The 22151-nt window shown below is 54.3% G+C and overlaps 1 protein-coding gene across 2 annotated transcripts in view; it reads right to left on the reverse strand.

Moving 5' to 3' along the window:
* Window positions 1-8460: 8460 nt before the first annotated feature.
* The window catches only part of QSOX1 (quiescin sulfhydryl oxidase 1), a 38525-nt gene continuing 24834 nt past the window's right edge, over window positions 8461-22151 (reverse strand). Inside the window, exons 8-13 of one of the 2 annotated variants that reach the window (XM_072946010.1) lie at window positions 20311-20440; window positions 16942-17064; window positions 16015-16162; window positions 12329-12508; window positions 10100-10323; window positions 8461-9269 (exon numbers count right to left, since the gene is read on the reverse strand). In XM_072946010.1, the coding sequence (XP_072802111.1) occupies window positions 9261-9269; window positions 10100-10323; window positions 12329-12508; window positions 16015-16162; window positions 16942-17064; window positions 20311-20440 (814 nt within the window). In that variant the 3' untranslated portion in view covers window positions 8461-9260. Of the gene's footprint in view, window positions 10324-12328; window positions 12509-16014; window positions 16163-16941; window positions 17065-20310; window positions 20441-22151 lie in introns of both variants that reach the window. The other variant, XM_015245659.2, reaches the window with a different exon arrangement.

Below are 22151 nucleotides of genomic sequence, written 5' to 3' on the forward strand. Positions count from 1 at the left end.
GGGACAGAGAGATGAGTCCTCGCAAAATCAGGAAGTACTGTACTTACCACGCATTCATTCCTCAGCCACTCACTGAGCAGCTGGGCTGACGAAAGGAGAGATGCAGGGATGGACAGGATGCAGCCCTGCCTTCCCGGAGTTCGCAGTCTGGTAGGGGAGGCCATGTGGTCAGCACACACCTTCAGCAACGGGATGGGAGCAACAAGAGGGGAAAAGAATGGTGCTTACTGTGGCCTGCACAGGGAGAGGAGGAAGAGCCTGGCTGTCAGGCAGTGTGGGGAGGGCCAAGGAAGGCTTCTCGGGGGAGGTGACATAGGAACACAGATTGGAGCTTGGTGTGGAAGGATATCGGGTGGGGAGAAGAGCACACATGAAGGCCCGTGGAGTGGAGATCCTGAGACCTGGGGGCCCACAAGTCCTTCTGTCCAGCCTGGGCAGGGGGTGCCCATGGGGGTGGCCGGAGAAGCAGCTGGAGAGGTGGGCAGGCGTCAGAGCACAGATGGACAACTGCACCAAGGCTTCACATGTTACTGGCTGAGGAGAGCTTGGACCTCGGGCCGGAACCGTTCCCACCAGAGATATCTTGCTGAAAAACACCCGAGACCGTGCCCTCTCCTGCTGAAACACCCCACCAGCCTCTACTGCCTGCTGGATCAGGCCCGGATTTCCAGGCTGTCCCTTCAGTCCCCTGCTTAGGCCACCTCCCCGCTGCTCACCCTTAGTGCTCCCCCTATCCTTCCCCCACCCCCACCCCCGGCTAACTTCCAGGTGAACCCTGCCCCTCTTGCATGACTCCCCCCCCCCCAGAAGAAGAGGCGACTGCTCGGGGCTCAGCAAGCACCTTAGCCACTCTGTGGCTGAATTGTAACGGGATCCTCTCTCTCTCTCTTTTTTTAATTGAAGCATACTCAGTTTACAATGTTGTGTCAATTTCTCGTGTGCAGCATAATGTTTCATACACAGACATACATATATTTGTTCTCATGTTCTTTTTTATTATAGGTTATTACAAGGTATTGAATACAGTTCCCTGTACTTATACGGTAGGACCTTGTTGTTTATCTGTATTATACCTAGTAGCTAGTACCTGCAAATCCTGAACGCCCAATTTATCTCTTCCCACCTCCTTTTCCCCCGGTAAGTCTGTTTTTTATGTCTGTGAATCTATCTCTGTTTTATAAATAAGTTCATTTGTGTCAATATACAATGGAGACAAGACAGTCTCTTTGGCAAGCGCTGTTGGAAAACTGGGCAGCTGCATGTAAATCACTGAAGCTAGAACACTCCCTCACTCTATACACAAAAATAAACTCAAAATGGCTTAAAGACTTAACCATAAGACAAGGCACTATAAACCTCCTAGAGGAAAACATAGGCAAAACGTTTTCTGACATAAGTCTTAGCAGTGTTCTCCTAGGACAGTCTACTCAGACAATAGAAACAAAGGCAAGAACAAATGAATGGGACCTAATTAAACATAATGAGACTCTCTACCAGTGGGTCTCCCCTTCTAGACTCCATGCTCCTTGAGGGCAGGGCACCATATACATGTTCACTCTGAATGTTACTGCCTCTCAGGAGAAGCACCCCCAAAGCTCTCCCCTGGAAGGGGGCTGAAGTGAGAGGAGCAGCCTTTCCATAGGAGGCTGTCCCCCAGTCTGAAGCCTGTGTGGCAGCAGCCTGCTGTAGCCAGTCCCACCTCGTCCCCAGAACACACACACAACATCGATTCAGTCTTTTCAGTCACAGAAACAGGGCGGTGATGACAGGAAGTGTTGCTCAGGCCACAGGCTGGACACAGAAAGGAATTCTCCCAGGAAGAAACAGAATTAGCCCCACTCTCTCCCCCACGCCTGGAGGTGACAGCTTCCTTTAGGCGGGTAATCCACCATGAAGGCCGCATTCCACACTAGCCGCTCTGGGCTAGGCCTGGGGGAATTGCTCCTGGAGAGTGACAAGTGGGACTCGTCTGGGTAATTTGTCCATCGCACCACACGCAATTCAGGCCGGTGCTCCTGGTCTGATCTGGTGCTGGCTGTGAATGAAATCGGCCTCAGACAGGTTGAGTGCTGGACTCCCTCGCCCTTGGCTGGGAGAGAGCTCGGACAGCTGACTGGCCGACCGGCACGTGGCTGCCGGCCTAGCCCAGTCCTTTGCCTGCTGTGCCGTCCGAATTGTTCACCTCAGAGCCCTGTCCCTCCCTCATCGGGGTGAGGAGACCCTCCTGCCAGGCCTTCCTCATAGGGTTGTCACTGAGTCCACACCAGATGATGACAAAGGCAGGTGTAGACACTGCAAGTATCTTCTCTCAGTCGGCAGTCTCTGCTCACTTGCCCGTGGTGCCCTCCGCTGAACAGAAACTGTTCCGTGTGATGTAAGAAGCCTGTTCACACTTCTCAGGGTTGTGGTTTTGGGTCTTTCCTGCCTCTAGGTCGCAATGATGTTCTCTCATATTTTCCTTTATTAGCTTTGGAATTTTTGATCTTTTGTCTGTAGGTTTTCAGTCTGTCTCAAGTCCATCTTCGCTATGAGGCAGAGGTCCAGTTTTCTTTTTCTCCATAGAGTGAGCCAGTTTCTCCATCACCATCAACTGTCCCGTCAATTTATGTTGCCACCTTTATCATATCTCGTGTTTCCACATATTCACGGGTCTTCCTCTGAACTCCTCATTATGATCCATTGGCTTGTTTATGTGGTCCTATGGTAAAATCATGCTTTAAAAAATTCCTCATCGGGTGAGTCCCTACTTTGTTCCCTCCACCTCCAAACTGACTTAGGAATCCATGGACCATAAATCACCCATATAAATTTTAGAATAAATTTGCTGAGATCTACCAAAAAAATCCATCTAGACTTTTGATTGGTGTTACATTGAATTTTAGGTTAATTGGAGAACTTCCATCTCTGTCATGTTGAGCTCCTCATTCACAGCCGTAGACTGTCTCTCTGCTTAGTGAGACCTCTTGTATGTCCTTTATAAGATGTCCCCATTTTATTTCCTCCATAGCATTGTCACTATGTGATCATTCTTATTCATTGATTTCTTTACCTGATTACAGTCTGTCTCTTTCTACCATCTGGCCATAAAACATAATCAGAGATCCCTCTTTTATTTACCTGTGTCACCAGTGGCTACCTATCACTGACCCTATTTTACTGTGGAAAGAAACTGAGGCTCTGAAGGGTTGAACTTCCCAAGGTCACACAGGTTGTCGGCCACAGAGCTAGATTCACAATAGAAGAGAAGTGAGGAAACGCATCTTGGGGTCAGACAGTGGAGGGCATGGTACTAAGGAAGCATTTGGCCCTTATCCCTGTAGGAAAAAGGAGATTCTAGGAGACTGTGAACAGGGGGCAGGAAATTGGAAAGGGAGAGTCAGAGGCTCCAACAGGCAGTGGGGCAGAGGCCAGAGAAGGTGGGGTTCAGGACATGGGTCAGAGATCCCTGCGAAGGGGAATGGAGAGGAGAACTCATCCAGAGGATGGGAAACAGGCTTCCAGTCCTGGGGAGGGGGGAAGGAACCCTGCTGGCTGTCAAGACAGGGAATAGGCTTGGGAATGACTTTTAACATTTAGGTGTATACGTCCCAGGTTTTCATCCCTGCATTCAGTATCTGTAAGTATATTTATATTTTCCTTTTTAAAAATAAGATCGTACTATACAGAACTACTTTTGAAATTTCGTATTTTCATTTGCCAATATAGTGTGGAAATATTTTCAGGTTAAAACATACACATTCAAATCATTTCTGTTGGCTGCGTTGTATTCCATTGTAATGATGTACCAGAATGCAATCCACCTCCTGTTTTAGACTTTAGGTTAATCTTATTTTGATATTATAAATATTCATTATGTAGTAAATCTCAGTAAACATCATCAAAAAATTACTTCCCTAGGATAAATCCCAGAAATAGAATGGTTGGATCAAAGGTTATATATATTTTTAAAGCTTTTAAAACTTATTATCAGTTACATTAAAAATTACGTATTTCCCAAAATTTGTATCAGTTTGTACTACCACTAGCAGTGTTTGAGAGTGCTCTGTGGCAGATTGTATTAAGGTGACCTCAACAATCTCTTCCATCTTACATAGTTTCCCAGAACTTAATCACTGCCCCATCAAAAGGTGGAGCCTAGGGCTCCCCTTCTTGGACCCATGCAGGGCTTTGTATCTGCATCCTGCGTAAGCCTTTATGAAGTACGGCAAAAGTTATGCTGTTTGACTTTTGAGACTAGCACCTAAAAATGCCAAGCCCTTCCAGCTTGCTCTCTTTGGATGCTTGCTCTTGGAAACCAGTGCCATGGTATGAAGAAACCCAAACAGCCCACGGAGAGACCCACACAGAGAGGAACTGAGGCCCTCTGCCCACTGCCTAGCTGAGCTTCCAGGTGATAGCCAGCATCAACCTGCCAGATGGACCACACCCAGATATACTTCATGGAGCAGAGATGAGCTGTTCGCTGCTAAATTCTGTTCAAGGTGCAGATTCATGATCAAAGTAAGTGATGTTGTCTCACACTGCTGAGCTTTGGAGTGGTCTGTTAAGCAGCAGTGGATAACTGACACAGCTAATTTCTCCCCGCTCTATCTGCCACTATTTTTTTTTCCCTTTCATTTTTGCCAATAGGATAGAGGAAAGTGGCATTTCTCATTTGGTTTCAATACTTTGGCCCATTATTTTCAGCAGAGTTTTAGTGATTTTCTTATTTACAATAGAACTTTAAGATACTTTAATTCTATTTATTTTACTTGTCATTTTTTTCTTTTCAAAAGAAATGTTGATAGCAAAAATTAAGTATTAATTTTTGTATTTAAGTATTTAAGTCAGAGCCAGGACTAGGGTGAGGCTACAGAGGGACCTGGGCACCACATTTAAGGAGGCACTCACTCTCAGGTGCAGACCTCACTGGTGGGGCCCTTAAGATAAGCATCTCCTTCAATTTTGCACCTTCCACACCTCCCTTGCTCACACGAGTCCCAGCCCTGTTTTAAGTCCACCCAGCCTCACTTTCTAGATATAACTGCACTGATCATAGTATGGTGTATATTCTTCAGGACTTCTTCTAGACAAACATTAACACATATATAGCAATGTTACAAATTACACTATTAATATATATGAATGTATTATATTACATTTAATAATTCACTACATTTACATTAAATTACATTTAATAATTACATTATTATGTATTTAGTATTAAAGATAGCAGTAGACAGTAATATTTATGTTTACAGAGATGTATCCTTGGACTTCTTATGTCAATGCTTGCAGACTAATCTCATTTTTAAAAAATGTATCTATTTATTTGGGGAGGGAGGTAATTTGGTTATTTATTTTGTAAATGGAGGGCCGGGGGATTGAACCCAGGACCTCGTGCATGCCAAGCAGGCACTCTACCACTGATCTATACCCTCTCCCAAACTGATCTCATTCTTAAGATGGTATACTTTGTAATAGTTATCCCTTTCCTATGTTTATGGCATATACTTTCCCAATTTTTAAATATGTAGCTTGACTTTCTTTTTAACTTATTTTTAAAAATTAATGTTAAGATTAAACTCTCACCTTAGTTATACCTTCCATCATTTTTATATTTTTCCCATCTATATATTTTCCATTTATATATTTTCCAAAATTTTTATGCTTACCAAAACAGTATTCAGCTATATTTTCCTGTACCTTAATTTTACATCCCTGGGATTTATTTTGGTATATGGTGTGAAAATGGGATCTTTCTGGGTTTTCCTTAAATAATCAATATTCTTAATACCATTTGCTAAACTCTGTGACCATCGGAAGTGTTGAGGGTTGAGGACTTGACAGGGACAGTGCAGAGCAGATTCAGGCTGGAGGAGGTTTTCGGTCCCTTCCAACCACAAGTGACAATTCTTGCGGCAGAGGCTTCCAGGCAGGCAGTCATTGGTGAGGGGCAGGACATGCCATCATGATGGTGGAGGAAGGAGGTTAACAGGCAGCATTGAGGCCCACTCTCCTCTGGGAGAACCCTGCCGCCCCAGGGAAAGGCCTTTTGCTCTCTCAGTATAGAGGTAAGCAAGTCTTGCCAAAGAAGCACCTGGAAATTTGCCAGCCCGGCCAGGTAGATTTCACCCTAGACTCTATAAACAGATGCTTCTTGAGTCTTCTTCAACACTCCCAAGGCCAATGCCCCCAGGGACCACCACCTTAGCTTTACCCTGTTGTATTGGCAGAGGTCCCCCCACCTTTGCCTTGTGACTTCTAGACTCTTTCTTCCCTGCCTGGTACCCACACCTGGCACACACTCTCCCAGGCACAGGTGACACCTAGAGGGAAGGCGCAGAGGGTGAGCAGAGAGACTGAGCCATCTGACCCTCCTGGAGGCCATGGTACTTCACTCACAGGGGTGACTTCTCTTCAGGGCAGAGACCAAGGCCTGGGGAGGAGATCCCCCTGTGGACAGTCTCCACAGCTCCCCTACCCCACTCTGTCAGGGAGGAGCCAGGCCAGAGGTGGACCACCTCCTGGGGACCTCCGCAGCTCAGTGATGGCTTCTGAATGAAGCACCCCATAAGCCTGTGGTCCCTCCAACCCTGCTCATGAGACCCCTTCAGGGTTTTCCTTCCTTCAGGTCTCGGGGAAGCCTCCCCCACCCCCAGGCCGTTCTCTATCCTTCAGAGCACTTACCACAATCTGTCGTTTTCTTCTCACTGGTCTGTCATTTCCTCTAGGGTGTAAGTGCCATAACAGCACGTCTCTCTGCTCTGCTTAACTCTAGCTTGCAGCCCAGCGCAGCATTGAAAAACATCCTTGTATTTTTTTAAAAGAGTTTTTCGCTTAGACTTTCTCGTATTCACTGCTTTGCTGGACTTGGCCTGTGCTCTCTGCTCTGCCTGTGGTGCCTGCTTCCTCCTCACTTTCCTTGCTAACACCCACTCATCTGTCAAAACCCAGCTCAGCTGCCTCCTCCTTTAGGAAATCATTCCTGAACTCAGTACGTAACACCCCAGGCAGAGATGAGCTGCTCTGTCTGGCCCCAGAACCAAGAACCTTTGCTTTGCAGGGCTCCTTAAGGACTCTCTCCTGCACAGGAGCTCTTCAAAGGTGCAGAGAACAATCTAGAAATGGGAGGGCAGCGTTCAAGACACAGAAGCCCCAGCTCCCAGCTTGGCAGCCTGGGTGGGGGAGGGGACCAGCTGGTGGGCGAAGCCGGTTTATCGATGTTGCTGGGAGCCCTGGGGAAATCAAGGTGAAAGGCAGTGGTTCGCTAAGGAGGAGGCTCACCCCTGTTTATCAATCAGAGGGGCTGGGGCAGAGTGAAAAGATGTTCGGCTGCCTGCCAGAGGCTGCCCTGACGAAGGAGACTCACAGCCACCACTGGGGCCCTGATGGCCTCAAGTGAGACCCTGCCTCCTGCCTCGGGCACTGTGAGCAGACACCGCTGCCGGCACTGTGAGCAGACACCGCTGCCCCCGAAGGCTTTTTCAGCCTAGTCCTAATTCTAAAAACCCAAGCCTGGTTTTAGAAAACATGGTCGCTGGAGCCAGAAGGGCTGGCTAGGAGAAATCCCCTGCTCTTGGCATCGTGTCAGGTACCAGGTGGCCCGGTGGGCGCTGGCCCCGGGAGCCTCATTCACCCTTCTGTGGGCCTGTCAGTCCCTCAGCCTCTCAGCCAGGGCCTGGTAGAGCAGGGTGGGATGAGCAGAGCCAGCCTAGGAGGATGGAGGAGCTGGTGCGTGACTAGAGCAGGGACACACAGAGGAGACACCAGAAGCCTGCTATCCGCCCGAGGAGCCAGGCAGCTGAAGAGGTAACACAGGGCTAACCCAAGCACGGAAGGAGGGGTGGACCCTTGCCTGCCCCCGTCTACCCTCCCCACCCAGCTGCCCCAGCAGAGGGAGCTCGCTTGGCACCCCACCTGCTCCACCCAGTGCTGAGGCCATCTGAGCAGAGTGAAGATGTCAAAGAGAAAACCCCAAATCGGATTGAGGCTCCTGTTCCCCCTTAATGAGGTTCATTACCGGCTGCTCTGATCCTTGTAAAACCCAGCAGACCGGATTGGGGGCAGGCTCTCTAATCTGGTTGACTCCTCCCCGCTGAGCAGACAGCCCAGGCCGGTGGCTCTGGGCTCTCACAAACAAGCCCTCACTTTCCTGGAGATGTAGGAGGCCTGGCTGACGACGGCCAGGCAGCTGCAGGCAAGGTTCCTGGAGCAGAACTGAGAACCCTGGGGCAGGTGCTCCCCGGGAGGGTGGGGACAGAAGGAGGCGGGATTGTGGGGCTAGAGGCACGGAGAGCTCTGTGGGCAGTGGAGGGGGGCGCCCATCCAGGAGAGAGGGGCTGGGACAAGGGCACCTTGTCCCCCGTAGGCCAGGAGTTAAGTGAGCTGGCTGGATCCCAGGTGAGGCTGGGTTTTGCGAATTCTATCCAGACCTGGACACTATGTCTCCAAGTAGCAAGTTAAAGAACACACCGGTGCTTGCCTTAACGAAAATAATTTATTCCACAGCCTCCCTAACAGTGGGGTAGCGTGGGAATCAGCATGTGTACAGCGCTGTCCTCCTCCTCTCTGAAGCTTTTAACCTCTACACGATGGCAGGTGGGCCCACAAGGGGAACACTCCCGTCATTCCAGCTCCCTCCACGTTCAAAGGTGAGCATCTATTTTGGAGACTAAAATCAAAGGCCAAAAGACCCAGCTCTGAGAAGGGTGGAGACCAATAGGGAGAAGCCAAAGCACATTCAAAGCAAACGCTTCACTGGACCTCTCACAGCTAAGGCACTAGAGGCCCCACCAGCCCTCCCTAGACCACACACCACCTGCTGGTCAGGGCCCGCCGAGCCAGCCACTCCCTGCGCCCAGTGCCACCACCACACCAGCTCCAGCCTGTGCCCATCCTGCAGCAGAGGTTTGAGAAGGAGCCAGCCAGAGGGTCTCCTACCACAGACCTCACCTGGGAGACCAGCATGACTTCTAGAAGCTTCCATACCCCACCCTAAAGCCAAACCCCGCCCAGGGGGTCTGAGGGGCTGCAGGACAGGCAAGCACAGAGGCCAGAGGCAGTCCTTCCTTCTCTGGTGCAAAAAGTTCTTCATATCCAGAAGGGAGCAGGATGGACGGAGTCCTGGGATGCGGGGAGGAGTTCCACTCCAGGTCCCCCAGCCCCAGGGCCCCTCCTCGGGAGATGGGAAACTTTGGAAACTGTGGCCTCACTTGCCCCAGTTTAGGGCCAACACCAAGCGGGAGACATTGAAGCTTCAGCGAGAATGAGGCAGGACTTCAAATAAGCTGAAAAAGAGGAATTTGGTGCTGAGAGGCCAAGGATGGAGCCGCCCAACCCCACTGCCCAAGGCTGCCCTCCCCCTGTGCTAGCAGATGACCCTGGGTCCTGTGCATGTCTTTGTGTCTATGGAACACCCCGTTCCAGAATGTGCCAGGAGGTTCACTAGAGCAACTGGTTTTCCTGGATTTCCTTGGACAAGGAGCAAGGGAGGAGGGGAAGAGGGTAGGGGGCGGGAAGAGTCCCTGGATGGCAGCTCCCTCTCCTGCCCCCTCCCAAGTTGGACAGTTCAGGCTGTGAGGTGGCTGGCATGGCCCTTCAGGGTCCTCATCCTGGCCCGGAAGTAGGTGTATACGGCCAGCAGGCCCATGAAGGACAGGGAGTAGAGCCCCACACAGAGGCTGATGTCCAGGTGGGAGATGTTCCCTTCCAACACCTGCAGCCACTGGCCCTGCCTGGCCCCCGCCTCGGGCTCCCCCTCAGGGATGCTGGCCAGCTGCTTGGAGCTGCGGCCCACTCGCCTCAGCTCTGCAGGGCCTCTGGGGAGGTTCTTCTCGGCCAGGAACTCAGCCAGCAACACGGCTCCTGTGTCTTGCCTGGTCAAGCGTTCCTGCTCTTTTGGCTGCTGAAGCTCTGCTATGTGCTCAGGAGGTCCCCAGTCTGGCTCAGCTGTGGCTGTGCCAAGACCAGGGTGCACCCCCTGGGGGTGACTTGCCCCAAGTCCCTCTGCTGGAACATCTGAGACAGTGGCTCCAGGGAGCTTTGTCCCTGGGTCCACCGTGGCCTCAGCCTTCTCAGGGCCCAGAGTAAAATTGCCAATCGCCAGCTCCAGCTCCACCTGCTTTGGGGGGACTCCCATCCTCTGTGCACCCCTCCGGGGGCTCAGCCCAGCTGAAGGAAGGCCCAGGACGATGTTGCTCGGGGAGAAGTGGGTCTTGAGGAAGGTGAGGGTGTTGCCCAGGTCCCACACGGGCGCACCCCGGAGTTCGTTGTGGCAGGCGGAACAGAGCTCGCGGGGTGGCCACTGCACCTTGGGGAACTGGGGGTCCTCGCTGGGGGCACCTGGGGAGGAAGCACACACAGGCTGGCTGTGACGCACTGGCCACCCGACAACGCAGACCTCATTCTTCCGTTTAGAACGGCAGTTTCCCCATCTGCAAAAATGGGGCACGAGAGGGCAGATGAAAAACCTAGCACAGGGCCTGGCCCACAGTGGAGCCCAATAATAGGGCCTTGCTGGGCGGGCAAGAAGGACTCCTTCCCGCCCCTCCCCGCCCCAGGACCACCGCAGTTTCCCTTCCAGTCCCTTCCCCGTGTTAACCCACAGTCTCCCTTTGCCGACCTCGCTGCTGGCCTGTACCCTGGGACCAGATGTGGGAGAGGGCAGGGAGACTCAGATGACCTGTCTCCCAGTCTTTGGTTGGTCTCCTAGTATTTATCTTTTTGTGTGTTTTCTGAAATTTCCCAAGTCTTGTACAGTGGAGATACATTCATTTTGTAATTAAAGGGAAGATGTTTTTAGAACAAGAGTTCAAGGCACAAGGTAGTTATGAGGCATTCTCCTTTACCCCCCTCTCCCCCCGCAGCCCTCTGGGGTAGGGAAGAGTTAGTGGAATCTCCGCCTCAGGTGGGCCCCAGGGGGTGGGGTGTGGGGGTGTGGGGAGGCCTGGGGCCTGGACGGGGGTGGGGGGGGTGGGGGAGGAGCACTCAGTCAGGAAGTTGCCCTGCCCACCAGGCTTTTGGAACCCCAAGCAGGGCCGGTACTGTGGGCAGAAGCTCAGGCTGCGTCCCAGAGGGCCTGCCACGGGCCCCTGGCGCAGCGCCACCTGGGGAATGCCAGTCAGCCCACGTCTCTTGGAGGAGGCCCCTCTCCTAGGGGCTTTAATAGTGGGGGGGAAAGGTGCTGGCCAGAATGAAGCAGCAGTAGCAAGTGACGTGAAAAACAGAATGGTTATTTTGGGGAGGGAGCAACGAGCAGATTCTGAGGATCTGGCGGGAAGCGGTGCTGACCGGGCCCTGCGGTGTGAGCGCTCCACTTGCACCTGCTCATTGTTACTAGCTGATCTGAAAGGAGCCCTGTAGAGAGAGCAGCGTACCGCCTTCCTTCCCGGCCCCTCGGCAAGTAGCACAGGCGGCAGCAGCTGGGCTCTGAGGGAAGCTGGGAGCCTGCCTGCTGAGGTCATGGGGCTGGAGGGTCAAACGGAGCATTTGGTGGCAGGGGTGGGGCAGGGGGAGAAGGGGAGGGGGGAGACACAGGCACGTGTCTTCTTTTCAAAGTCCACCAGGAGGCCCCAGGAGATGAAGACCAAGTGCAGCCCCTGCACAGCCACCTGCTCCGCTGCTCCTTCAACCCCCGCCCCCGGCCTCATCCCCACGTCCCACCCCTGGGGGGTCCGTGGCAGCCAAGCCCACTTCCTCTCTCCCCACAGACAAGCCCAGGCTCCCACCCGCAGATGGCTCCCTCCCCACCCACTAGCTTCTGGCCACCCCCGTCCCCAACCCCAGTTTAATGCCTTTCCCTGTCGGACCCATCAGACTCCTGTGCACGGGGAACAGAGAGCACTGTAAATGAGGGCAACTCAGAAGATAAGGCTCCCCGCTGGTATCTCTAGGAAGGACCTGGTTTTTCTTTTCAAGCACATTTTATCAGTAGACCCCTCCCAGGGGGTGGAAAGGCCCAGTTTTCTCCTCTCTATTGGTTTGAGTAAGGGACCAATGGCCAGAAAGCTCAGCAGGGGAGGTAGGAAGGGGCCCCAACAGGCCAGCGGGAGGGGCCCTGGTGAGGGGGAGAGAGTGAACAATGGCGTTGGCGGTTTAAGACCAGAATCTCGGGGTGTCAAAGCTCTGTTTCCTCATCTAGAAGATGGGTCTAATGATACTGACATGCATCAGCAGGGCTGGCCGAGCGTGCGAAAGGGCTCCGGGCCGGAGGAGCACCGTGAAACACGGGGTGTTACCTGTGGGCAACGAAGTTCCCATCTCCTGCCTCTGGTCCAAGACTCCAAAGTTCCCCCACCTCATCCACCCCCTGCAGGTGACCCCAGCCTTGGAGGTGGCCCTTCCCTACCTGCGAGGCGGGCATTGACCTTGTTGTGGCTAGACCAGAACCAGAGGGCGGCGCTGTTGGGACTGGCCACCAGGTGCATGGAGGCAGAGGCCATCTGCTCGAAGTGGCGCGCGCAGTCCCGGCAGCCGAAGAAGAAGCGGACGTAGCCCCGGATGGCCTGCAGCACCTCCTGGGCCTTGGCTGCAGGGGAGAGGACGCGCCAGTCACAGGCTGCTTGCCGCTGCCGGCCCCAACGCTGCCCCCGCCACAGGCCCACCGTGATCACCCCTGCTCAGGGAACACATACCCCAGCTATGAGGGGCCCAGGGTCTCTGTGCCTACTTCACCTCCCAGGGGTCGCTTTGAGTTGATCCCATCTCCTCCCAAACTCTTAAACCTCAGCCTCTATTTTCTGGCACTTATCCAGGCCTGCATCACTTACTGACACTTAGGATAAAGTCCAAACCCATCATAGTGATGCTCAGGCTCTTTGAGATGCGGCTGGAGAAGAAGGCAGAGCCAGAGTGCCCACCACCCAAACCCTGGGCCTCTACTCTGCCCCTCCTGCTTTAGGCTTCCTGTTTCAACTTGCTCCCCATCATGCCTCCTCCCCAGGGCACTACAACCAGAGTCCCTCCTGATCTGGCTCTGCGCACCCCGTAATTTGTCTCCATCTCCGCTTGGCCCCCCATTCCCTCCCACTGGGCCCTCTGGACTGGCATCAGCACAGGCTCTGAATACCCCGCCACCTTCTTGCTCTGACACCTGGCTCCTCCTCCCTGAAGACACCGCTGTTCCCCCAACCCACCCCTCCTAAACCCCTTTGTCTTCCACACTTCAAATAGCTCAGGGCTGGAGGTGGCGGGAGTACCCTCCCTCCCTGCTGTTGGCTGCTTCCAAACTCTCTCTCCTTCCTGCTGCAAAACTCCTTAAAAGCCCATCTCCTAGTCTCACCCCTCCATCCACTAGGACTCCAGCACCCTGCTCTCTGTCCTGCCTACCCCCATTCCCCGCACCGTCAGGCAACTTCAGGGCCCACACCAATCCACGCCTCAATTTTCACCTCAGCGTCCCCCTCGGCTCCTGCATCTACCTCTGCCACCACCCCACCGCCTGCCCTGCAGCTTACAGACTCACCTCCCACCTGCCCTCACGCTCTGGACCTCACCCCCTCTCACCTCCTCCAAGATTTTACTCCTGTAAATATTTCTTTTTGTTATGACATCATCAACTTCTCCCTTGCATGGAAGAACGTATACCAACAGGTAAAAACCACTACAATAGAGAAACCCCTTCTCTGGTCCCAGTGACGCCCAAATCGCTCCCCCATTATCCTCGATTTCTCCCCTGCTCTTCACTCTTCAGCCCAATCCACCCAGGCCTTTCTCTCCTCTCATCCACCAGAACAGCTCTGGCCAGGGAGGTCCTCACCCGGCACCCCCTCCCAGGCACAGTGCTCTCCCTCTTGGAACTCTCTATCTGGGGAGCCCTCTTCAAACCGCAGTGGCTGCTCCTTCTTCGTCGCCTTTGCTGGCCCCGGCTCCCCTAGCAGAGGTCTGGGTGCTGAATGCCCCAGAGCCAGGCCTCAGCATTCTTTTCTGCCCACCCACTAATGGGCTCAGCCAGTCCGAGGCCACGGGATTTGTATCGCTACCCTGGACCTCTCCCCAGAGCTCCAGACTCAGCTGTCTCCATCTCCGTGCAGATGCCCACAGGCAGAGACCATTAAACGCGCCCTCCCCATCTACTCCCCCCCACCCCTGAACCTTCTCATTTCTCGGCTCGTAGGACCAGCATCCACCCGACGTTCAGGCCCAACAAGTCCATGGTCCAACCAAAGTCTCTGATCTTGCATTTTCTTCATCACTGAGTCCTATCAGCTCTACCTTTAAAATACCCCCCAAATATTTCACGTGCACACCTACCGCTCTAGTCCCAGCCACCACCACTCGTCTCCTGGGCCAGTTCCACAACTTCCCAATTGGCTGTCCTGCCGCCATCATGCGCCCTGTGGCCCACCCTCCACCCAGTAATCATCTCTAAAGCATTGATCGTCTGTATCACTCCCCTGCTTGAGGTCTCCAGGAGATTCTCATAACGCAGAAACTGAAATCCAGCTCCCTCCTTCACCAGGACCTCCATGTGCCCAACCCTTCTGCCTCCCCGACTCCCAGGCCCTGCCACGCCGGCCTCCTATGGGTGCTGCAAACACGCCAGACACGTGCCCTGCACTTGCTAGTCCCTGATCTGTGTTTCGGGCTGCACAGCATCCTCTGAAATTCTCAGGCTGAAGTCCTAACCCCAGTACTTCAGAATGTGACTGTATTCAGACAGAGGGTCTTTAAAGAGGTGACTCGGTGAGAATGAGGTCATCGGGGTGTATCCTGATCTGATGTGACTGGTGTCCTCGTAAGAAGAGGAAATTTGGACCCAGACAGGCACACACACAGTGAGGACCACGTGAAGATGCAGGGTGAAGATGGCCATCTATAAAACCAAGGAGAGGCCTCAGCAGAACCGACTCTGCCAACACTTTCGTCATGGACTTCCAGCCTCCAAAACCGAGCAAATGCATTTCTGTTGTACAGCGCTCTGCTATGCGGCCTGAGTGGACTCAGACAGCCAGGAAGGCTCGCGGCCTGGATGTCCCACTGCTGCCCCCCTCTCACCAGTCGGGTCTCAGTGCAGGGGCACAGCCCCAGAGAAGCCTTCCCCAGCCAGCCAGCCTGTCTAAACACAGCAGCCCCTCCCCAGCCCCTCTCCCGCACCACTTGGCTCTGTCTTCTTCACAGATTTATCATCACACCTGAAATGATCTATCTGTGTGTTTACTGTCTGCCTCCTGCCACTGGAATACTGTCCCCTTGAGGCAGGGACTTCTGGCTGCATGCATCGCCGTACCCCACCCCCAGAGCAGGCTTGGTTCTCGGAGACACTTCATAAATACTGGCTGACAGACTGATGGCTGTCCATGTGCCCAGCAGCTCCTCTAATCCCCCCTGCCTCTGCACAGGCTGTCCCCTCTGTTGGGGACCCTGTCCATCCGCTGACTTTTACTTACATCCTCTTGCCCCTCCAGACAGCGTGGAACACCCTCCTCTCCCCCTTGGCCCTGGGCCCTGCAGGGCAGCCCTTGGCCCACCGGTCTCACAGTCCACTGGGAGCAGGGACATCTCCTGTCCACCTCTGTATCCTCCAGGCTGAGCCAGGGCCTGGTCCCCCAGTGAACGTGGACTGAATTGGACGTCCACCCGTTCGGCTGTTACGTGTGGCTGTGAGACAGTGTGGGTCGTGGAGAGCAGCTGTGTGGTTTGGGGACAAAATAGGGCAAAGAGGGCAGAGTGCTTCCCATAGAAAATGATTTTTTCAGTGGGAAATACAGTAAAATTGTTCAGAGTCCATGGTATCAGCCACGTAAATTGTGAAAGAGACCAAATTCTTTTATGGGAGTATAAAAAAATAGAACCACAAACTTTTCGTGAAGACTAAAAATAAAGCAAGCTTGCAGCTATGAGAAATCCAGGGAGAAGCTACACACCCCCGAGTTTGGTGGCTACTCCAGGCCTGCCCCACTCTGGTTCCACGCTGGTTGTGTGTGGACAGCTGCAAACACAGACTGCCCTAAGTCCGGGCCTGCAGCAGGGAGCCGGGGAGGGCAGGGCAGGGCGGGGCGGGCTGAGGCACGGGGCGCACAGGCCCAGACTCACCTGTCTCTTGTGAGGGGTCGACATGCTGCCGAGCTGCCTGCACAGTCAGGAAGTGGAAGAGGAGCCACAGGGAGCAGGGAAAGCCCCGGAAATGCGGCTCGCTCCCCTGGCAGCCGACCCAGTTCACCTTCTTGGCAATCACAGTGCCCTAAGGGACACATCTGAGTGTGAGTGCATATATAGAGAAGAAACAGGAGCTGGCATGGGGGGTGGGGAGAGTGGCTTGCAGGAGACTCAGAGGTCAGCACACAGTCTGAAGACAAATGGTCCCTCTCTCAGTCTATCACTTTGAAAGTGGCATTTCCCTTTCACTGGCTGCGTCTGTCAAAGGAGTAGCAGATCTGAAAACCCAAGATAGAGGTCAAGCCATGTCCTTATTCCAGCCTCAACTTTCCCATCTATAGAAGGGGTTGATCTCCGAGGTCCCTTCAAGCTTTGACATTGCAAACGTCTGCAAGGTTTTGTGCCTCTGCTGGCTGACACGGCCCACCTGTGTCAACAGCTGTGTGAGCAGGAGCCCAGAGAGCTGCCCCTGGAGAGAACCAGAGCGGATGAGCAGGATGGGCCTGGAGGCAGCAGAGAGCTGTAGTTAAAATCTCTCTCACACCCATGGTCTCACAATTGGTTCTAAACCTCAGTGCAACCACTTACGGGCTGCACGATCTTAGACAAGTTGCTGGACCTCAGTGTCATCATCTGCTTAAGGGGGCTATGTCTGCCTTCCCCCAGCTTGGTGAGGATTGCGTGAGGTATGCGGAGAGAGCTCAGTAAGGAGCAGGTTACTAATTACTAACCGAAGGACCCAACCAAGATCACTGACTCCTTCCTGAATGCAGGCTGGTGACGGAGGAGAGAGGTGACAGGGTTAACCCCTTCCACTCCCAGAGATGGAGATCTTCCTTCACCCCCACCCTACCCCAGACTCACCTCCTTCCTGTTGTCCAGGGCAGTTTTAAAGAAACCGTAGGGGATTTTCCTTCTCTGCTGTTTCCTGAGCCAGTCATTCACGGAGTGCAGGAAGTTCTGGACTAAGGGCTGGCCAGGGTAGTACTGCAGGGGGAACAGGCAGGCTGCAGGGTGAGAAGCCATCCCGGTGGAGTCCCACAGTCCCGGGGAGGGCAGGGGGCCAGGCTGAACTGGGCTGGACCCGTCTTTTGGGGATGTTCCAAAACTACTAGGAAAACATTCTGCCTAAGACTCAAACGCGGGCTCCTCCCTACCTTTACTCTGGGGCACCCCGGAAGGCGTGGGGGAGGGGTGGCAGAGGCTCTCAGTGGCCCTCTCCAGGCTGCAGGCTCCTGGGCTGACCCCTGACCACATGCCCACTGGGAGGAAGGCTGAGCACACGGTCCTCTGCTCAGGTGATCTGCTAGAGCGGCCGACTCACTGGCTAACTGGCCGGCTGGGCTAGGTGGGCAAATGGGCTTTCATTTGCATTCCATGGGCTGCCAGTGGGGACAAGGGAGCCCAGGGGCTTACAGCCGAGATCCAGATCTTGATGGGAACTCCCAACAGTCTCTGAGGAGCATGAAAAGCTACTCTGACAATAAGTCAACCCAAATCTGATTAGTATCAGCGCTTTAAAACCACAAGGACTCCAGGGAGGAGGACGGGTGCGTGTGCACACGTGTGGGCAGGCACAAACACACCCGGGGTGGGGGGGTGGGGGAGAGAGAGAGAGGGACACCTAGCAGAGCAGGTCTGATAAACCACCAAGAGGCAGGTCAGGAGGACAACAAGTAGACACTCGGAGGGAAAAGAGCAAAGAAAAACATTTTCGAGAAGAAGGGTGCTGGAGACAGGAATGATCACTAGACAGAAAAACCTGCCAGGGGACCCAGTCCTCTGAGAAAGCCATGGCGTACTCTTATCAAACCTCCAGGCTGTCCCCAAGCAGGAGAAGTGGCCGGAAGGAGCCCTGCGCTTTGATGTGCTCCCTCTCGGTCATTTACACGGGCCTCGGGGCTCTCAACCCAGATTTACAGCTTCAAGTCAGCGTTTCTCACTGACCTTCACCCACTGTCCTGACTTGGAAAGATGACACCCTTCAAGGCCACGGTGTCAGAAGGAAGGATGAATTAAGGGGCTCTGGACTATGGGGAGTCACCTTCTACCCAGAACAGGGAAACCCTGGTGACCGCACGCCACCCAGTGGCCAGTCGTGCCAGCTGCTTCGGTGAGGGAGCAGGGACACCCCGGCTCGGCCGCAGGGCAGTGCCACAGCTGACAGTTCCCCAAGGCTGAGTGGGCAGAGTGAGCTCTGTTACCCTCCAGGGTTTCTGTGCCCCACGCACGTCGTGGGTAAGGGCATGGGTTAGATGACACATGGGTGCACAACACAGCTCAGCCGCTCACTGGCTGGAGGACCTTGGACAAGGTGCTTTACCCCTCTGGGCCTCCATTTCCCCTCTCTGTGACAGGGTAACGCTAGTTTCCACCCCCTGGAGTTTGCTCTGAGAAATACAGATAAGCTAAAACACAAAGGAGCACCTTGCAGAGTCTGACACCCTGTGAGAGCTCAAGAAATGCTAGCTGCTACTATCGTTACTACTCAGCAAGAAGCTACCCAAGCCAGGGGAGGCCGGAGTCCTCGCAGTCTCCGGGCTGTGCTGCGCAGCTCAAATAGAGCCCCCCCAGCCCGCGCCCCGGGCCTCTGCTCCTACGTGGTGTACGCCTCTGCCCCGAGGCCAGCCCGGTCCTCTTGGGCTTCTGGCGGGGAGCACGGCTTCACCCCCAACTCCCGTGGGCAGCTCAGCAGGACCACGGAGAGGGTGCCACTTAGGCCTCTGTCCCACTCAGACATTTCCTGAGCCTCATTCTCTCCCCTCACACTGGCTGCAACGGCCTCACTGGGGGCCAGACCAAAACCAGCTTTGAGTCCAGCTGTGAGATGCAAACAGCAGGCAAGAAACAGCTCCCCTGGGGAGAGTCCTTCAGCATGGACTGGACTGGGGGCTGTGGGCCCCTCTCAGCACTCGGGGGCCCCTCATGTGGCAGGCAGGACAACACACAGGACTGCTGGAGGCCTTTCCCCCTCTGATTCTCTGGGCTGGCCACCCCAGGCCCCAGCGACCTGGGGACCAAGCAGCTCTCAGGGACTCTGAGGAAAGGCTCTAATATCAGGCTGGGCTGAAGAGCAGGGCCCAGTCTGCGTGGGAGGGACGTCTGACTGCCTCAGACTCCACTGCACTCCACGGGCCGGGGCCTCAGTGTAACCACACGTGCGTGTGACTAAGCCAAGGGCGCCAGGGGCAGGGGGCTGGCAAGGGAAGGCCATAGGTCACCCCCAGAGGTAGCCCCAGCTGCCCACAGACCTGCACTGAGAAGGAGGAGCTCAGACCTGGCACCCAGGGCCAAGGGTGGCTGAGTCAGCACTCAGCCTCCGAAAGGGACCAGAGCCCGCATCTGACTCAGCAGTCCTGGGAAGCCAAAGCTTGGGCTTTAAGTAGGGCAGCGCTGGCAGTGGACCCGGAGCCAGAGGGTGGGAGGTGGCGGAAGCAGGTGCAGAGGGAAGAGGCAGTCCGCATCTCACCTTCAGACACGAGGAAAGAGCGAGGCAGAGAAAGGGCACAGGCTCTAAACCTGGGACCTCAGGTCAAATCTGGGCACAACACCTCCTAACCAGAGGCCTAGGGCAGACCATTTGAGCAACCTGTGCCTCTTAACTGGGGTTAACACTTGCCACCCTGCATTGAGATTAAGAGGGTTAAATGCCTGACACATATCAGGTCCTCAGTAAGCAGGAGCTACACTTCCTGGAGTAGCCATGCTGGCAGGAAACTGCACAGGAATAAGGAAGGCATGGCTAAGGCCAGGGAGCCAGGTCAGACTCCAGCCAGTGTTTGGGATGGAAAAGAGGAGACTCAGAAAAGCCTTCTTTCCTTCACTGTGAGGTCCATGGGTCCTGCTTTCCCAAGGACCACAGCAGGGAGTGAGAGACCACTCTCCAGACTCAGCCTGAGGTAGGGACTCAGGCAGGCAGAGCCACAGGCACTGAATTGGCTGGGAACATCCCCAGACAGGGAATACCTGGCCCTGTGTCCCACCCACCGTCCTGCACAGGGTGGGGTGGGGGGAGGGGGGTTGTCCCTGGAGGTGCAGGGCTGGGGTTGGGTGTGGCTGAGGCTGCAGGGTAGCAGCCCGTGGTGGACTGGTACAGCTACGGGTCCAGACGTCCAGCCAGACCACCAGCCCCTGACGGAAGAGTTGGGCTGAATCCTCCAGGCGCCTGCTTGCAGGGATGTGCACTGACCCTGGGTGGAGCTGCCGGACAAAGGAGGCCAGGGCCCTGCTCACCTGTGCCAGCACTGCCATGAACTTTTTCAGGGCCACCAGGCGTTGCCCCTCCAGGATGGAGAACTTGCCCACTTCTACCCGGAGGATGTAGTGCAGGGCAGATTCCAGGTCAGCCATGTAGATCTTAGAGCTGAGGACCCAGAGGGAGCCAGAGAGAGAAAAGGGTATTAACCACAGGGCAAGGGCTGGGAAGGTGCACTCAGGGCCGAAGGAGAGAAGAGGAGGCACTACTGATGGTCACAGAGTCCTGTAAGTTAGCACTTGACTCGGACGGTAGCTAGCTGTGTGACCTCGGGTGAATTATTTAACTTCTCTGAGCCTGAATTCCTCATCTATAAGATGGGGATAATAAATTGCTCACAGGTAGGCTGCTGAGAGAATTAAATGAAAGCACAAATGCGAAACTCTCAGCAGCTCCTGGTACAGAGTGAAGTTCCCCCTCCACAGGTCAGCCCCTCCCATCACTCACTAAAGCTGTTTTAATCAGGCCACTAGTGGAAGGTTCAGCTTCATTCTCTGTTCTGAACAAAGACCCCTAGGGACAGACAAGTAGACTAACAGGGGCACCCACACAACACGGTTCTGGAGAAGCTGGGCCTCTTGGAAAGGCCAAGGATTTGGCTGCCCACCAAGGATGGGCACAGGGTGCAGGGGGTGAGCAGAGCACGGTCCCTATTTATTTGGGGGCTGATCCCAGCCCTGATGGAAGGGTTGCAGGCTCCAAGCTCGCTGCTCCACCCCGTGCCCATCATGCTTGAGGGATCTGGGCTCGGGGCCCCGATGGGAATGGCTGCTCCTCTACTCCTGCCTCCTGACACCTGGTGTGCGTTCTCACCTTGTTCTACAGTGGGCTTGCTCTGGGAGCTCAGCCAATTCAATCCACCCCTCCAGCCTCAGTGCCTCCCCTGAAAAATGAACCACTCACTCCTGCCCCACCTGCCTCCTGAGGTGGCAGGGAGCCAACAAGCAGCTAGGCAGTGAGCACTGTGGCCACCTGCCTTCACTCGCTGCCAAAGTCCCCTCTCTCCGCTCCACTTTTGTGTCCTTGGGCCTCAGTTTACCTCTCCGTTCCTGTGTTCTACCTCAAGAGCAGCCCTCTGAGTAAAGGAGAAATTGGACAAAGTACCCAGCAGAGCCTGGCATTTAAGGCTAGAAGTGTCAGCTAGCGTAGCAATTTGAATGACCTGAATAATCATAATGACCATTCCCACCTCTTGGCTTCTCTTTCCTTCTTACCTGATTTACTAAAAAACCTCATTAGCACTTTCCACTCTTAGAGTCCCTCATGCCAGGATGCAAAATCCTTCCCGAAACCAGATGGCCCAGCCCCCAATCCTCTTGTGCAGCCCCCTGATGGGGCCACCTTCTGGACTCAGCTCTGAGCTTCCTTGTCAGCCATGTCCACCTGGCATCCTTGTGTTTACAACTGTGCAGGAAGACATGGGCTACCTCAAGGAGTATAGTGAACTCCCCGACACCAGAGGCATTCAAGTGAGATCAGGTGTCTTCCGAAAAGCGATGCTGTGAAGGCCCTGCATCTGCCCTGCACAACTGATATTCACAGTGTCCAGCACATTGCAGCTCTTCAAAAGTATTTGAAGAAATACGTGCTTGGTTGGGAAGTTGTTTGGAGGCTGCAGATTATCCTTCCAAGCTGATTCTACTTGCTTTTGAATAGAATTAAGCTTAAGGAATGTGGGCATCAGAAAGTATTCATTCCATCATGAAGGGTACAGTCGGCAGACATTGGGGACACTGCCAGTGGACACTGCTGCTCCCACTGTATCTAAGACTCTCCTGTGTGTGGCTGGCAGCCGGGGGCCCCTAAAGTCCAAGACCAG

The sequence above is a fragment of the Vicugna pacos genome, chromosome 21 (genome assembly GCF_048564905.1).
Source record: "Vicugna pacos chromosome 21, VicPac4, whole genome shotgun sequence".
NCBI lineage: Eukaryota > Metazoa > Chordata > Mammalia > Artiodactyla > Camelidae > Vicugna > Vicugna pacos.